This window comes from Typopeltis vanoorti, chromosome 3 (genome assembly GCF_054136105.1).
Source record: "Typopeltis vanoorti isolate ZY-2024b chromosome 3, IOZ_Tvanoo_1.0, whole genome shotgun sequence".
In the NCBI taxonomy this organism is placed as follows: Eukaryota; Metazoa; Arthropoda; class Arachnida; order Uropygi; family Thelyphonidae; genus Typopeltis; species Typopeltis vanoorti.
In genome coordinates this window covers 85,381,389-85,394,332 of record NC_143551.1, presented here as the reverse complement: position 1 = coordinate 85,394,332, position 12,944 = coordinate 85,381,389, and the positions used below count along the sequence as shown (strand labels likewise).

At 37.4% G+C, this 12,944-nt stretch overlaps 1 protein-coding gene across 1 annotated transcript in view; it reads left to right on the top strand.

Moving 5' to 3' along the window:
• LOC150108345 (protein Wnt-5b-like) overlaps window positions 1–12,944 on the top strand; it is a 76,312-nt gene that overhangs the window by 51,234 nt on the left and 12,134 nt on the right. Inside the window, exon 3 of the mRNA XM_090415749.1 lies at window positions 2,972–3,264. Within this exon, the coding sequence (XP_090271875.1) occupies window positions 2,972–3,264 (293 nt within the window). The remainder of the gene's footprint in view (window positions 1–2,971; window positions 3,265–12,944) is intronic.

The window sequence follows — 12,944 nt, the reverse complement described above, 5'->3', positions numbered from 1 at the left end:
TATTAATGAAGATGTTTCCTGTCGTAAGTTTGTATCGGCCCTAATAGTTTCTCATTGACGTATGGCCCGGAACGAGTTAACCGAGTGCCACTTTGGCTCCCCCCCCCCCGTTACCATGGAAGGATTGCAATTAATTTAGTCGACACAATGATTTGAAGAGGCCAATTTGTTTCTCTTTTGCTGCAACTTTATCCGATAGGTCTCGTTTTTTTTCATCTTCTTTTTTCTACGTACGTTAAATGGTTCTAATTGATGAGGACGATTTGTTTGAGTCTTCGTTATACTGGTTTCGTTTGCTAGACTTTAATAATAACTATTCGCCTTTGCCGAGAAGGTATGTTACTGGCCTTTTTTCCCTCCGGCTTTGGAGGTATACGAAAATGGAGGATTAGTATTTAGATCATCCCCTAAAACGTGGGTTTTTTCCTGGGGTAAGGGGAATTTTGAACTTTTTCTCTTTTATTAAAGTCTTTAGAACCATCTAATCTTATTTCTTTTAATTTTTGAAAGTGGAAAATAATGCAAAAACATAACGCATTTATCCTAAAGTATTCTCCTTACTTGGCTATCGACACTCAGTAACCAGATTATCAGATAAATCCCTATTATCAGTAGGATCCATCTCTTCATTTAATTATATGTACTTTCATACTATATAAACAAATACTGAGTGCGTTACACATGTAAATCAACGAGATAATGAATCATTAACACAACCAAAGTGACTTTAAGTGTGATGTGATAATTGCTGCCAATGCAATAATAACTGAACTTTTCGTCAAACGTCTCCTGAAAAGTTTCACAAACAGCAGTGTCGGGAGTGTACTCATAATGATTCAATATTTAGAAAGTATCCATCCAACGGCAGTCCTTTAGCCGGAGAGTACTTCATATGAGAATAATATACTGGATGAGACGAATTGTGCAGACTAGCTGAAGCCCACATTCGATCAAATGAAAACCCATCACCAGGGTATTCTGCAAATGAACACTGGAATACGTATTGCATAGTCATGTATGGGATTGGTAGCACATGACCTCACTGAATTGATTCTTCTCAGTCAGAAACAAAACAGTACGAGTTCGGTCAGCACGTCACTAATGATGGATACTTCAGCAGTGGAAAAAAAGATTTCTAACCTTACCAATCCTGGTTCCAGCTGTTCTGTGCCGAAGCCAATCCGGGATGTGACACACACCCACTTTCCTTGATTGGAAAGACATGGATTTGAATCCGTTGAATGCTTTCCAGGCCTTTTCAATCGTATTTGCATAACCTGTCTCAGACGGAGCATTAGGGATATTTTCTTCGGAAAAGCAAATCTCGGGTCGACGTTATATATTAACGTCCAATAGCCTTAGTAAATGGAACTGTTAGATGAAGGAAAGGGAGGAGAAGGTGATCGAAGAAAAAACAAAATAATGCATTCTGTTAATTAAAAATGAATATATAATAAGTGAAAAATGAAGTTTATAAAAGCAAGATTGTTTCTTATCAGGAAAAATCCACAAACAACATTGTGAACTTTACCATTTTTTTATTTTTATTTTTATTTGTATTAAAATCATTTTGGAAAGTAAAAGGTGTTCGAATTGTGTATTATAAAATTATGTTTTGACTTGATAAAACTAAATAATATTTCGAATTCTAGAAAGTAATTAAGAATTAACTTAGTTTTTAATCAAAATTTATTTTATTTAAATTGATAAACAAATATGAAGTTTAATAATATTTGGCCATTTACGATCTTCATTAGTATTTGTCAATTTTGATTCTAGTTAGATAATTTGTAGTGGCAAAAATCTAAAATTATATGCGTAGAGTATATTAAGAGTTCAAAACAGGTAAGCATGTCATAAACAGCACTAATTTTTGCCACATTAACCGGATTTTTGCAAAAGTACCATCAATCAATAGAGTTCTTTGAATAACGCACATCTGTTACAGACATTTTTTAAACAAAACAATGGAGACAATTGAAAATTCAACTCCGATCCATAGAATTCAACATTGTAGATAAACAATTATAAGAGCCTACAAGCGAGATTTGTGTTGGATCGCGTGGTCCATGGCTTAGTGGTAAGAGACTTATCTTATCGAGTGAAACGCGATAAGAACGACAAAGTTCTTCGCGTCTTAGACGGAATTCGAACCCAGGTCTTTCCAACCAAAGGGCTTCGTCTACCGAGCTATGGAGAATCTGTTTTAGTTATAGTATTAAAATTTAATTAAGGAATGTGGAGAAGGAAACTTGAAAATCTTAGTTAACTTACACTCTATTCAAACTGACTTGCTTTTTGAACCTCTACATTGAAAAATGTTCTAAAGGTCTTACGTAACGCGAAAAAAAGCTATTATAGTATTCTTTTTCACGCTTTGTTAGCCGAGTTAATAGATTTGTTTACACTCAAACGTTTGGTAAGTCTAGAAAGTGTTTTATTTTTATTAAAACCATTCTAGTTCTCTTAAAAAAAAGAAAAGAAAGAAACTTGCTTGTTATCTTTTAGGCATGCCATTACTTGTCTTCGTTGTTGTATCCAATTCTATGCCTTTCTCTTTAATAGAGATTTATCTTTACTTCCTTATTCCATGTCAGATGTTTTAAATGCTAATGATGTAAAGATTACTGCTAATTTGGAACACTGGAAAAAAAATATTCCAGGAATTATATTACGCAACAAAGAAATGAACATTTTTTTATATGTAAAACAACGAAATGTACTTTTTTAATCAGTGAAATAAACAATTAGCAACAGACATATCACGTGGCGACAATAAAGATTCCAAACTGTTGTCATAGTAACATGAGCTTAGACAATGTGCCACAATCGCTTTATTGTTAGCGCAGCAATCTATCGTCTTATCAATCAGAAATCAATTGAAAATAGAATAAATAATTTCTTTATATTAATGACGCTCTATTTATTTCATGTGTGTCACTGAAATATCTTTATTTCCACTCTCTCCCAGCCAGTCGGGAAGCTGCCTTCACCCATGCCATCGCCGCAGCCGGAGTCGTGCATACCATTGCTCGCGCGTGTCGAGATGGTCAGTTGTCAAATTGCGGATGCAGTCGGGCCATGAGGCCGAAAACCCTTCATCGCGATTGGATTTGGGGCGGCTGCGGAGACAACATCGAATACGGCTATCGCTTCACCGAAGGGTTCGTCGATGTACGGGAAAGGGAGAATAACTACCCCAGAGGATCCAAAGAACAGGGTCGGAAGCTTATGAACCTTCACAACAATGAAGCCGGAAGACGAGTAAGTGATCTTAAGATATTTTTATCATTTTCTTACAAGATTAACAATACATTTTTTTTTTTTGGGATATTTCCTTATATTTAAAATCGTCGGTCCTTTTAACTCCAAGAAAAATCGGAAAATTCATTTCCGTAAAGTTCTGCTTCGTTTATTTCATTTTTTTTTTTTTTCTTATAGAAAACCATAAAAGTAATTAATGAGGAAAATCGTTAAACTGAGAAATTGGTTTTACAATCGCAGTTATTCTCATTAAATGAGAACCGATGGAATTGGACGTGCACTGAAAAAGCGTTTAAAAACATTGATTTGGATTTGGGGTTTAAAATGAGATTTCATTTCGTTTACATTTCAAATACATTTCCTGTTTCGACTGGGCTTCAACAAACCGAACAGGATTATCATTTGTAATTCGTCATTATAAGGAAAACAATAAAGAAAGGGCAAAAACAACTCTAAGCGTGCACTTCTTTAAAGGCGACTCAACTATCACTACCACTGAAAATTACTTAGGGAAATCGAATATTTACAGATTAGTACTAATTATCTTTTACTTCGTACACGAACGATTCATGTCCCGAAATTCCCTTCATTCGGATAATAGCAAATAATGCACACGCATGCGTACAAGGTTTGACTGATTCATTCGATGTAGATTTCAACTGAGTGTTAGATTTCAAATTGTTCAATTTTAGATTTCATCACGTTCGTGCTAAATTTTCAACCGAGTGTTAGATTTCATCTTTTGTTTGCAAAACTCGTAATGGTAACTAAAAGAAGCATTGCTATAGATTCGTCACAATCTTGGAGTTCCACGTTTTACTTGAAAAAGAAAACCAATTCATTGTTATAAGATTAGCAATATCTAGAAGAAGAGATATATCTCGTCACAATACTTATTTGTTGCAAGACTTCTTAACTACTTGTTTTAGGCTTAATAAGTTACGAATGAAGACAAGAAGTTTAAACATAGTTCGGAATCTGAATATGCAATGGGTAAAGTCTTTGAACGCTTGGGATGGCATAGCTGTTAGCCATAAATCTTATTGTGTGAAAGAAAATAAATGACAATTTCAGAAACATTCTATTAAACTTAACTCCAGGCTGGTGGTGGCGGTGTGTGTGTGGGGGGGAAGACCTCGTGTGGTATCTGTACGACATTCCGCACTTCTGGTTACAATGAAAGGAACGGAGATGACTGTCGACCGTGCCGGAGTTATGTCGGCGGAGAAGTAAATGGTGATAAGCCGCTGACAAACGGGCATGTCCAGCAAAAGTCACAGAGAGGTGCAAAAGGTTTTTATCAGTATACAACTTCTGATACATAACACAGTAGGGGAGAGATCAGGGGGAGGGGTTCGACTGATTTATGAACAGTATTCAACCAGAGCTAGTGCCCCGTGTTGCCCACAAAGGAAATCCTGCAGCTTTCCCAGCGGTCAGCCATTATAGTTACCGTACAAAAAAAAAAAAAAAAAAAAAAAAAAAAAAAAAAAAAATCAGCAGTCGAGAGGCGGATGCGATACGACACCCAACTACAAAATGGGGGGGGGGGGGAAGGGAGGGAACTGAATGAGGATTGGGATGCGGGGAGGTTTTTAGGAGGAATAAAGCTCAGACTCGTGGAGTATTTGTACAGCCTGTATTCAGTTGTTTGTGTAGTATTCTCCCCGTACAAATGTAGCCCCGATCGCTGTGTCGCACAAAGGTCGACTCCGATGTCTGTGTTAGTGACGGAGACAATAGGCACTCGATGGATGGCACCGAAGCCGCCTATGTGTGTTCAGGGGGTTGGCGGGACTTGGAGAACTCTCTAAAACCTCTCGAGGAATGTTGTTAACGTCGGGTTGGTTTGTAGTTTCGCTTCTTAGAAAGAGTATATTTGCAGCCAAGAGTAAAATTAGTCGCGTCCTCTTGCCGAGTACTATTGTCGGATGCTTGTTCTTAATCTTGTGACATCCGCCCATTGTCAGGGATGGGTAGGTGCTTTTTTTTTTTTTTTTTGTTCCACGGCACTGGCTCGGAATGCACTCGAAAACGAACATGGCCGCTTTTTTTTTTTTTTTACCCTTCTTTATTAATACTGTCATTTAGCAGTAAATGATTCGTTATTTAAGTTAACGAGTAACTAACAGGAGTTAAAACTCTCGGATTGAAGTATATAGCCAATAACTAGCAGTTAGAAGGGTGCTATACCCATAATCCATTCAATTCTCGTAATCAACAGGACAGCTGTAGAGTAAATTTTAAAAGAATAAAAGAAAAGAAAATCGTTTTAGAGAAGAAACACTATAAGGAAAGGCAATTCATATTTTTTTTTAAAAAAATGAGGATGCATTAATGATCATTTGCAATTAAACAAACTTCCCCAAATAAATAGTGTTGCTGACCACAATTCAATTTCGAAACAAGGATATTGTAAATTTGCGATGTTAATAAAGGGAGTGGGGAGGGGGTCAGAGAAAGGATTAGACTTCTTGACAATATCGCTAACTCTCTTTGGCGAGTCCTTTGTCATATTTATAAAACACTGTAATACTTCTGTGTACATACATTTCCATAGGCAGTCGATAACTCAATATTAATTTAAATAATAATCATAACATATGTAAAATTATCGCTGTGTTACCTATTATATTATAATAATATCTACTATAATATGTAATATAAATTTTAACACGAGCTATTTTACGGTTCTGTCTGGCTTCTGAGGAGTACCAACAACTTCGAAACAGCATAGTCAGTTCACACTCTTCGGAGATTTGTTTTTTAAGTAGTATAATAGAAGACCACTCATGCCAAGATTCTGTGTATACAGAATCGTGTATGGGCGCAACAGAAAAAAAAAATACTTAGTGGAAAGTGATGAGATGATAATTTTTACTGAAAACAAAAAAGACAAATTTAGAGTTCGAGTAACAACATTGGTCTTACTGAAACCTCCTACTTTAACCACATTTATATTCATTCGAATATACAAACTGTATAATACACGATTCTTACGCTAGTTCCTTATAGCGTATTCACTTTTCTGTTGTTCAATCATCCTCTTCTCGTATATCGTCGCACCGTAATATGATCAAAGCTCAGGTGATATTGCAGGCTCGGATTCATGAGTGCTTTCGATACATGCTACTGGATCAGAGAAAGAGAGATGAAAGAAAGCTTTACATGGGGGGGGGGGAAACAGGGAGGGTAGAGAATTAATGAAAGAGTCCCTTGACAGATTGGCCTCTTTACCAGTCCACTATATTGAACTCGTAATACTCCGCAATCTAGAAGAGCCTTTTACGGGGGCACATTGCCCATGCACGCAGAAGCTTTCCGGCTCTTGCCCAGAAATTAAATAACATAAAAATATTATCTCCCTGTTGCCGCTGTGACCGCTGCTGCTCTCCCCCCCCCACCCCCTCAGTTACCCATCCTTTCCCCCCATGGCTGAGCGACGACGGCACGCAGATGTTCCCGTGGTTTCCTCCGGCGTTCCGCTCCTTGTGCTGTCTTGCCGGCAATTTGCCAACTCAGCGAACTGTGTCCCTATCATAGGAGACCAATCGGTAGGAATCGGGATGGATCACCCTCCCCACCACTCCTGCCTTTTTTTTTTTTTTCTTTTTTTTCCCCCTCCCAGCTTACTGACAAGAGCTGTTTGTGAAATATGGCGAACTTCATTCATAGGGCAAAGAGAAGTTCGGTTTGAATCCGTAAAGCGGCTTTTAAAACTTGCTTCTGCTGACCCCTTTCAAGTTTGGTGAGGCATTTTTAAGTACTGCTGACAGACCGGTCCTAAAAAGGTTTTGTGTTTTCCAAGAAGAATATTGGTTGTGATAACTTAATAGGTTCCTCTAGTGGTGTAGGATTTCAAGTACATGCATCTGCACAAAATCTCCGCGCTTTGGAAAGGGATGATTGGCTAGATAGGAAGCATCTTACTGCGTAGTAATTCCACTTTGTCTTAAGAAACCATCGAGTCTGATTGTACTTGGAAGAGAAAGAAAGAGAAAAAAAAAGTACGGTTCTCCACTGTTGTAGTGCTTGTATAAGGGGGATCCTAGGCCCTACTCGCTTTATGGCGTCTACCACGGTATAAAAGAGGTCAACTTCGGGTGTCATACTTAGCGCAATTTATAGTTTTTTAAATCTTAACAACGTCACCGGTGAATGTAGAACGATGATCTCTGTTTGTGACTATGTACAATGTAGATTCAATATAATAGGATTAATTAAGAATAAATTAACATATAAAAATTGAAACATGTGATGTATCAATATATATTGATCACGAAGAATACAATACATTTTAAAACATCATCGATTTATTATTATCATCGCCTCTGAACGTATAGATGAAATGGTTTGTTATTACAGTCAAGTACCTTGGCTTGATATAAAACCTAATTAATGTTCTGAAAGGGAGATTAATCTCTTTTCTGCTTTGTTGCATGTATTATTCTTATCATGGGACACTTCCAAGAAATCCAAGGGCGCATTGTGATAGGACACTCCACACAGTAGGGCTATCTATCTACTATGTTACTATCCATCATCCACACGAACGCCATCTACCGCCCACCAATAGTATTTTTATCTAAAAAAAATGTATGTGTACGCTGGATGAAAAATTCCTCCACCTCCGTACGAGACCGGTTCTTTCGTGTTCGCTTGAATAGCCTTTATAAAGGTTCGCGTCATAAAATGAATGTTATCTGAAATATATTTAAATAGTTTTTAAACGATACTAAGGTAAACGAATATAAATTACTGTATAAAACTAATTCTTTAAAACAGTATATTTTTTATTCTTATTTATTCGTTGCAGAATCATACTCGGTACTCTGGGAGGAGACATTTCCATTACCCGCCGTATGTTCAACCCCGTTATAACACGGTCGCTGTGTTCCGTTCTGACAAAACACATTCTCTGCTAAAATATTAACTGTAAGGTACTTTGACCTAAAAAAAAGAAAAAAAAAAGAATTAAAGTTTAACCCCCTTCCCTCTCTTCACGAGCCCAACACTTTTCCCCCATCTCTCTTTAACATCTCGGTTAATGTGATTGCGTCTCGTACTGTTCAAGTTCCAAGAGGGCCAAGCAGCAACATTTCACTAACCAACAATGTTCGTATTGTTTATTGGCTGCGAACCGTCACCTTCTCATGAAAGGATTGCTTCTGACTCATGTCGCCTCTACTAATGTGTTTATGCACACATACACGAGAACGTTAAGCACCTTCATAGACGTAGTTCATAACTAGCAAACTTTGCGGGCTTGAGACTTTGCCTTGAATTTTTTTATTTATTATTATTTTTTATTTTTTGAGGAAACAGCGTCATCACGATAACGCTGTATTTTACGTGAAAATGCATTTATTTATTTAAATATATTATGATGGCAAGAACTTCTAACTTTACTTGTAAATTTCAGTGAAATTTACACTGTAAATTACACTGAAATCCGTAGTCATTAACTTTTTTTGAAATCTACACCCCTCAAAAATTTTAACTCGACTTACAGCGCCCTTATACACAACAATGGAAACTTAAAAACAACAAGGTTGATTACTCAATTGAAATCACTTGTTTCAATGTCCATTGTTGACATTACCTAACAATGATAACGTTGCCTGCTTAAATAAAGATGAAGACTGATTGTCAGCAGCGATTCATATAACGAGCCACTTAGGTATTCCAAACCAACCTATTGAATACATTCTATTTTAAAACAGTCGCGTGTTCTTTTTTTTTTTGAAGTAAAAAGCTGCTATTATCCATTAGTTCCCGTGGGAATTGAGCTCCCAACCAGAGCTGAACACGAGTAGAAAGAGAGGGGTAAGTGGTGCAGTCATTAACTTCTTTGAACAAACACTGCAGGCCATTGTTGGAGCGATGACTTCGTGCAAATTGAAATACCCTACCGTAGTCTCATCGGGAAACAAAAGAAAACATTAAGAAGGAGAGTTGAGCACACATTTTGATCACTAATGAATCAGTTTATTCAAAAAATTCACTCTTAACTTTTTCTTACTGCAAAGTAATCTTGAAATCATCGCATAATTCTTTGGAACACAGAAATCGATGACTAACTCAGTTCTTTGCCTTCCGTTTCCCATTCTTTGTTATTAAAGATAATAAGGAGCGATTCTCTCCTCCATCCCCTTCCGGCCAAACACCGCCAATGTCTAAACCTATTAGTTAAAAGCCGTAGTCATTTGGCCCTTCTCATAAAAAGTCTTAAACACACTTGACCTTTAGGTACGACCCTATTATTTCACGGACAACTACGACATTTCGAAATTTTCTTACACGCCGATCTCCTCTGAAGAGAACAATTGTACACCTCATACATTTCGTGGCTTCCTTGACGCTCGAGTCGACTAACAAGTTAATGGGCGAAATGCCGTCGGGTACTTCCTTCTAGAAATGGCGGAGTCTACACTAGATCCGCAGCTATTAGCATCGTTTGTAAGGAAGCGTCTGTTGCTAATTTATTGAGAAGGGAAGAACGGATAGGGAAAGACACTCCCCCCCTCCTCCTAGCTCTTTTGTACTCCCCATTAGCTATGGGGGGAAAGACGGAAAAAAATGTCGAAAATATTTTAAGATCGGGACTTTCCTTGTAAGTTACCACGTTTCTGTCACTATGAAGAATTTTTATGTGTGGATGCGTATAGATTGGGGAAAAACGTGCAGAATTCTCTCAACACTTCCCTGTATGCATTTAGATAAATGTGTAGTAACGTCCTGCTATTATACATTGAAACACGCCCTCATAGAAACAATAACTTAGTAGAATTTAACCCTAAAGTCATTTACTTTTGAAATATTCCGTTCTAAGCAGACAGATGATGAACCCTTCAGGTAAGTGCTACGTACTGCTCAACCGTCGTTTAAAATAAAGGCCAGAGAATAATAACTGGCCCTGAAGTGTCATAAAACACAGTTTGATTGGGGTTAAACTATAAAATACCGAACTATGGAGTGAAGGTGCTTGCAAGGCTATGAATAATTCAGGGATAATATTAGCCGTCTGGTGCCCTTACAAGTGGTAAATAATTTGAATAAGTGCAAAATTACAATAAACGACACGCCATATTTCTTTGGCTTCTTGCCAGGGGAGACTTAAGAAGTCGTTAAGATGGTATTCAAATAGTCCGGAGTCTCGCTTACTCAGCACTTACTTGCTAGAGAAGCAGGGATGAAGTGGAACGCTAGTTTAAATGGTGAGTCTCGGTTTAGAATATTTGGGATGTTATTAATTCTTGAACTGTTTAGATGATGGGATTGTACTAATGGAACGACTTTTATCGACGACTGCTTCCTTGAGGAGAGGAATCTAATTCCCATACACACAATTGTTTCGAATGAGACTCTTTTGGGAATCCATTAAAACGAACACGATGTCGCACCCTATTCGAATGACACAAAGTCCTCTGTATTGAACCTTGTATAGAAGGATAAACATATTAATAGAAACAAGAATATAATTTCTTGTCAAGTATAATTAGCCATTAAATTCTGACCTTCGGGTTCCTAATTTATAAATTAAAAGTGAATTTGGTGTTTTTTTTTTTCAAGCTTTTTGTCACCATAAGTTTAAAAAGTCCAGCTGGTTTGTTTTGTTGGTTTAGATGACGTGAAAATAACTAAAATCACGAGACCAGAGTACGAAACGGGGTGGGGGAGGGGTGTCTGGAAAGTTCAGTAAACGCCGAGAACAATAATAATATTAAAGCAAGTGATATAACCACAAGAAAGAGCATACGAGGATATACTCGTAAGAATATAAGAACGTAAGTTACCTTCATAGCTCTGCTACTACTATGCTCTTGCTTGTAGTTATATTAGTTGCTTTAATATCATTTTATTTGGCAGATTTATCTAGGCTCTGCAGTTATACCCCCCCCCCCTCTTGATGAGACAGACTAACTCATCTATTTTTCATAAGTCGTCAGGCAGTCCACATATACCATACAGACAGACAGACTTGGTGATCGAAAAAAAAAAATCTTCGGTTAGTTTTCCTAGCTGGAAAACGATAGTGTTTCTTTGACTTTATTCTCATTCTTACTGCGTAACAAACAAAGAAGCATTTAAGTTTTAAAATTTTAAATATTAAAATCAAACTTATCGTGGTTACTTTTAAATATAAATCTGTATAATATATAATGAAATCTTTTTAAACAAATCAGTTACCTATTAAATAATGAAATGTAAAATAAACAGGGTTTATTTAGATGTAAAATAATGCAGATACAGAATAGTTTCTGAAAGAGACTTTCGTCTAATCCAGTGGGAAAATGAAGAAAAGGAAATGATGTAGTTTGGGGGGTGGGGTGGGGGAATATGATATCCGCAATTGCTCAGTTATTACTCAAAATTATTGTCATTGTCAGGTTGGAATTGCTTGTAACACGTGCGCTTTCAACGCCCGGATCATACATCAGCACTAATTTGACTATGATTGGCTGATATGATAGGTCTGAACAGTGAAAATGGCAAGTTGAGGGATGGATTGGTCGGGGATGACACAACGCTATAGAGGGACCAAGAACGGGAGGAGGGGGGGGGACTCCTGACATAATAGTAATGTTAGAAAGCTCTGATTAATGTGCCTGGCACAGGAGGATGGAATGAGCACAGATCGGAAACGATGGCGAAATGATTTTTAAATTTCAGGCTATCTCGACGAGCGAGCATGAAATATCCGATTGTAATACCAACGTCAAGGACAGATTTGGGAATCGGACATGATCTATGCTCTTGTCAAAAGCAAGAAGAAACACACCCACCTTTGTGCCAGTGTCCAAATTGAAATTTATTTCAATTAAGGGATTTCTGAAACTGGGGAGAGGGGGGGGGGGTCTTTTTAAGGACACTTTTGACAAGGACAGGAGGCGATCGATGAAGAGAGAAAACAAAAAATGAATTTAAAAAAAATGAAAGGAATATAGATTTGTTAAGACGTTTATCGTGGTAATTGATACGAGAAAATGGGCCCCATGATGTTGTATTCCCTTGTCAGGATTGGGTCAATTAAACAGCTGTCAGAAAATAGACTAACTAATTACTTCAAGCATTACAAACGATTCTTTGTTGACTTGGTATTTAGGGTATTCGTGCTTTAAAAGCTAAAAAGAAATTACGTTTTCTCTCCTCTTACAAAACTGTGTAGGAGTGTTGGGTTATGTACACAGTCTTGTCTGATAATGATGACAGATGTTGCTGGCAGATGGCGTTACGGTTCAACTTTATATATATTTTTTTCAAACATTATTTAAGCATAGTAATGAAACGTAAATTTAATATAGAAAACGGTAATTTCAAATGGTCTTTGTAGATTTGGGGTGGGGGGGGGGGGCAAGGGAAACTGCGGATAATGTACGATAATTCTTAAGCGAAGAGTGAAAATACGTAAATCGATTGGAGCGATATACTCCATTATAGATCTGCCATTCACACAAGGTCGGAATGATAGATGGAGCCAATACTTAGCATGTGTTTTAGCTTGGTCATTTGTTTCTGCCTCCTAATGACTACGGAATTACAAAATGTGCTCGTTTTGTCATTCCCCCCCCCCCCCCTTCCTCCCACTAAATATACGGGTACCGTATATACACTATTTTTTTTAATACCGAGACTTAAAACACGAAACAACAGCGCCATCTGGATAATTGAAGTGACGC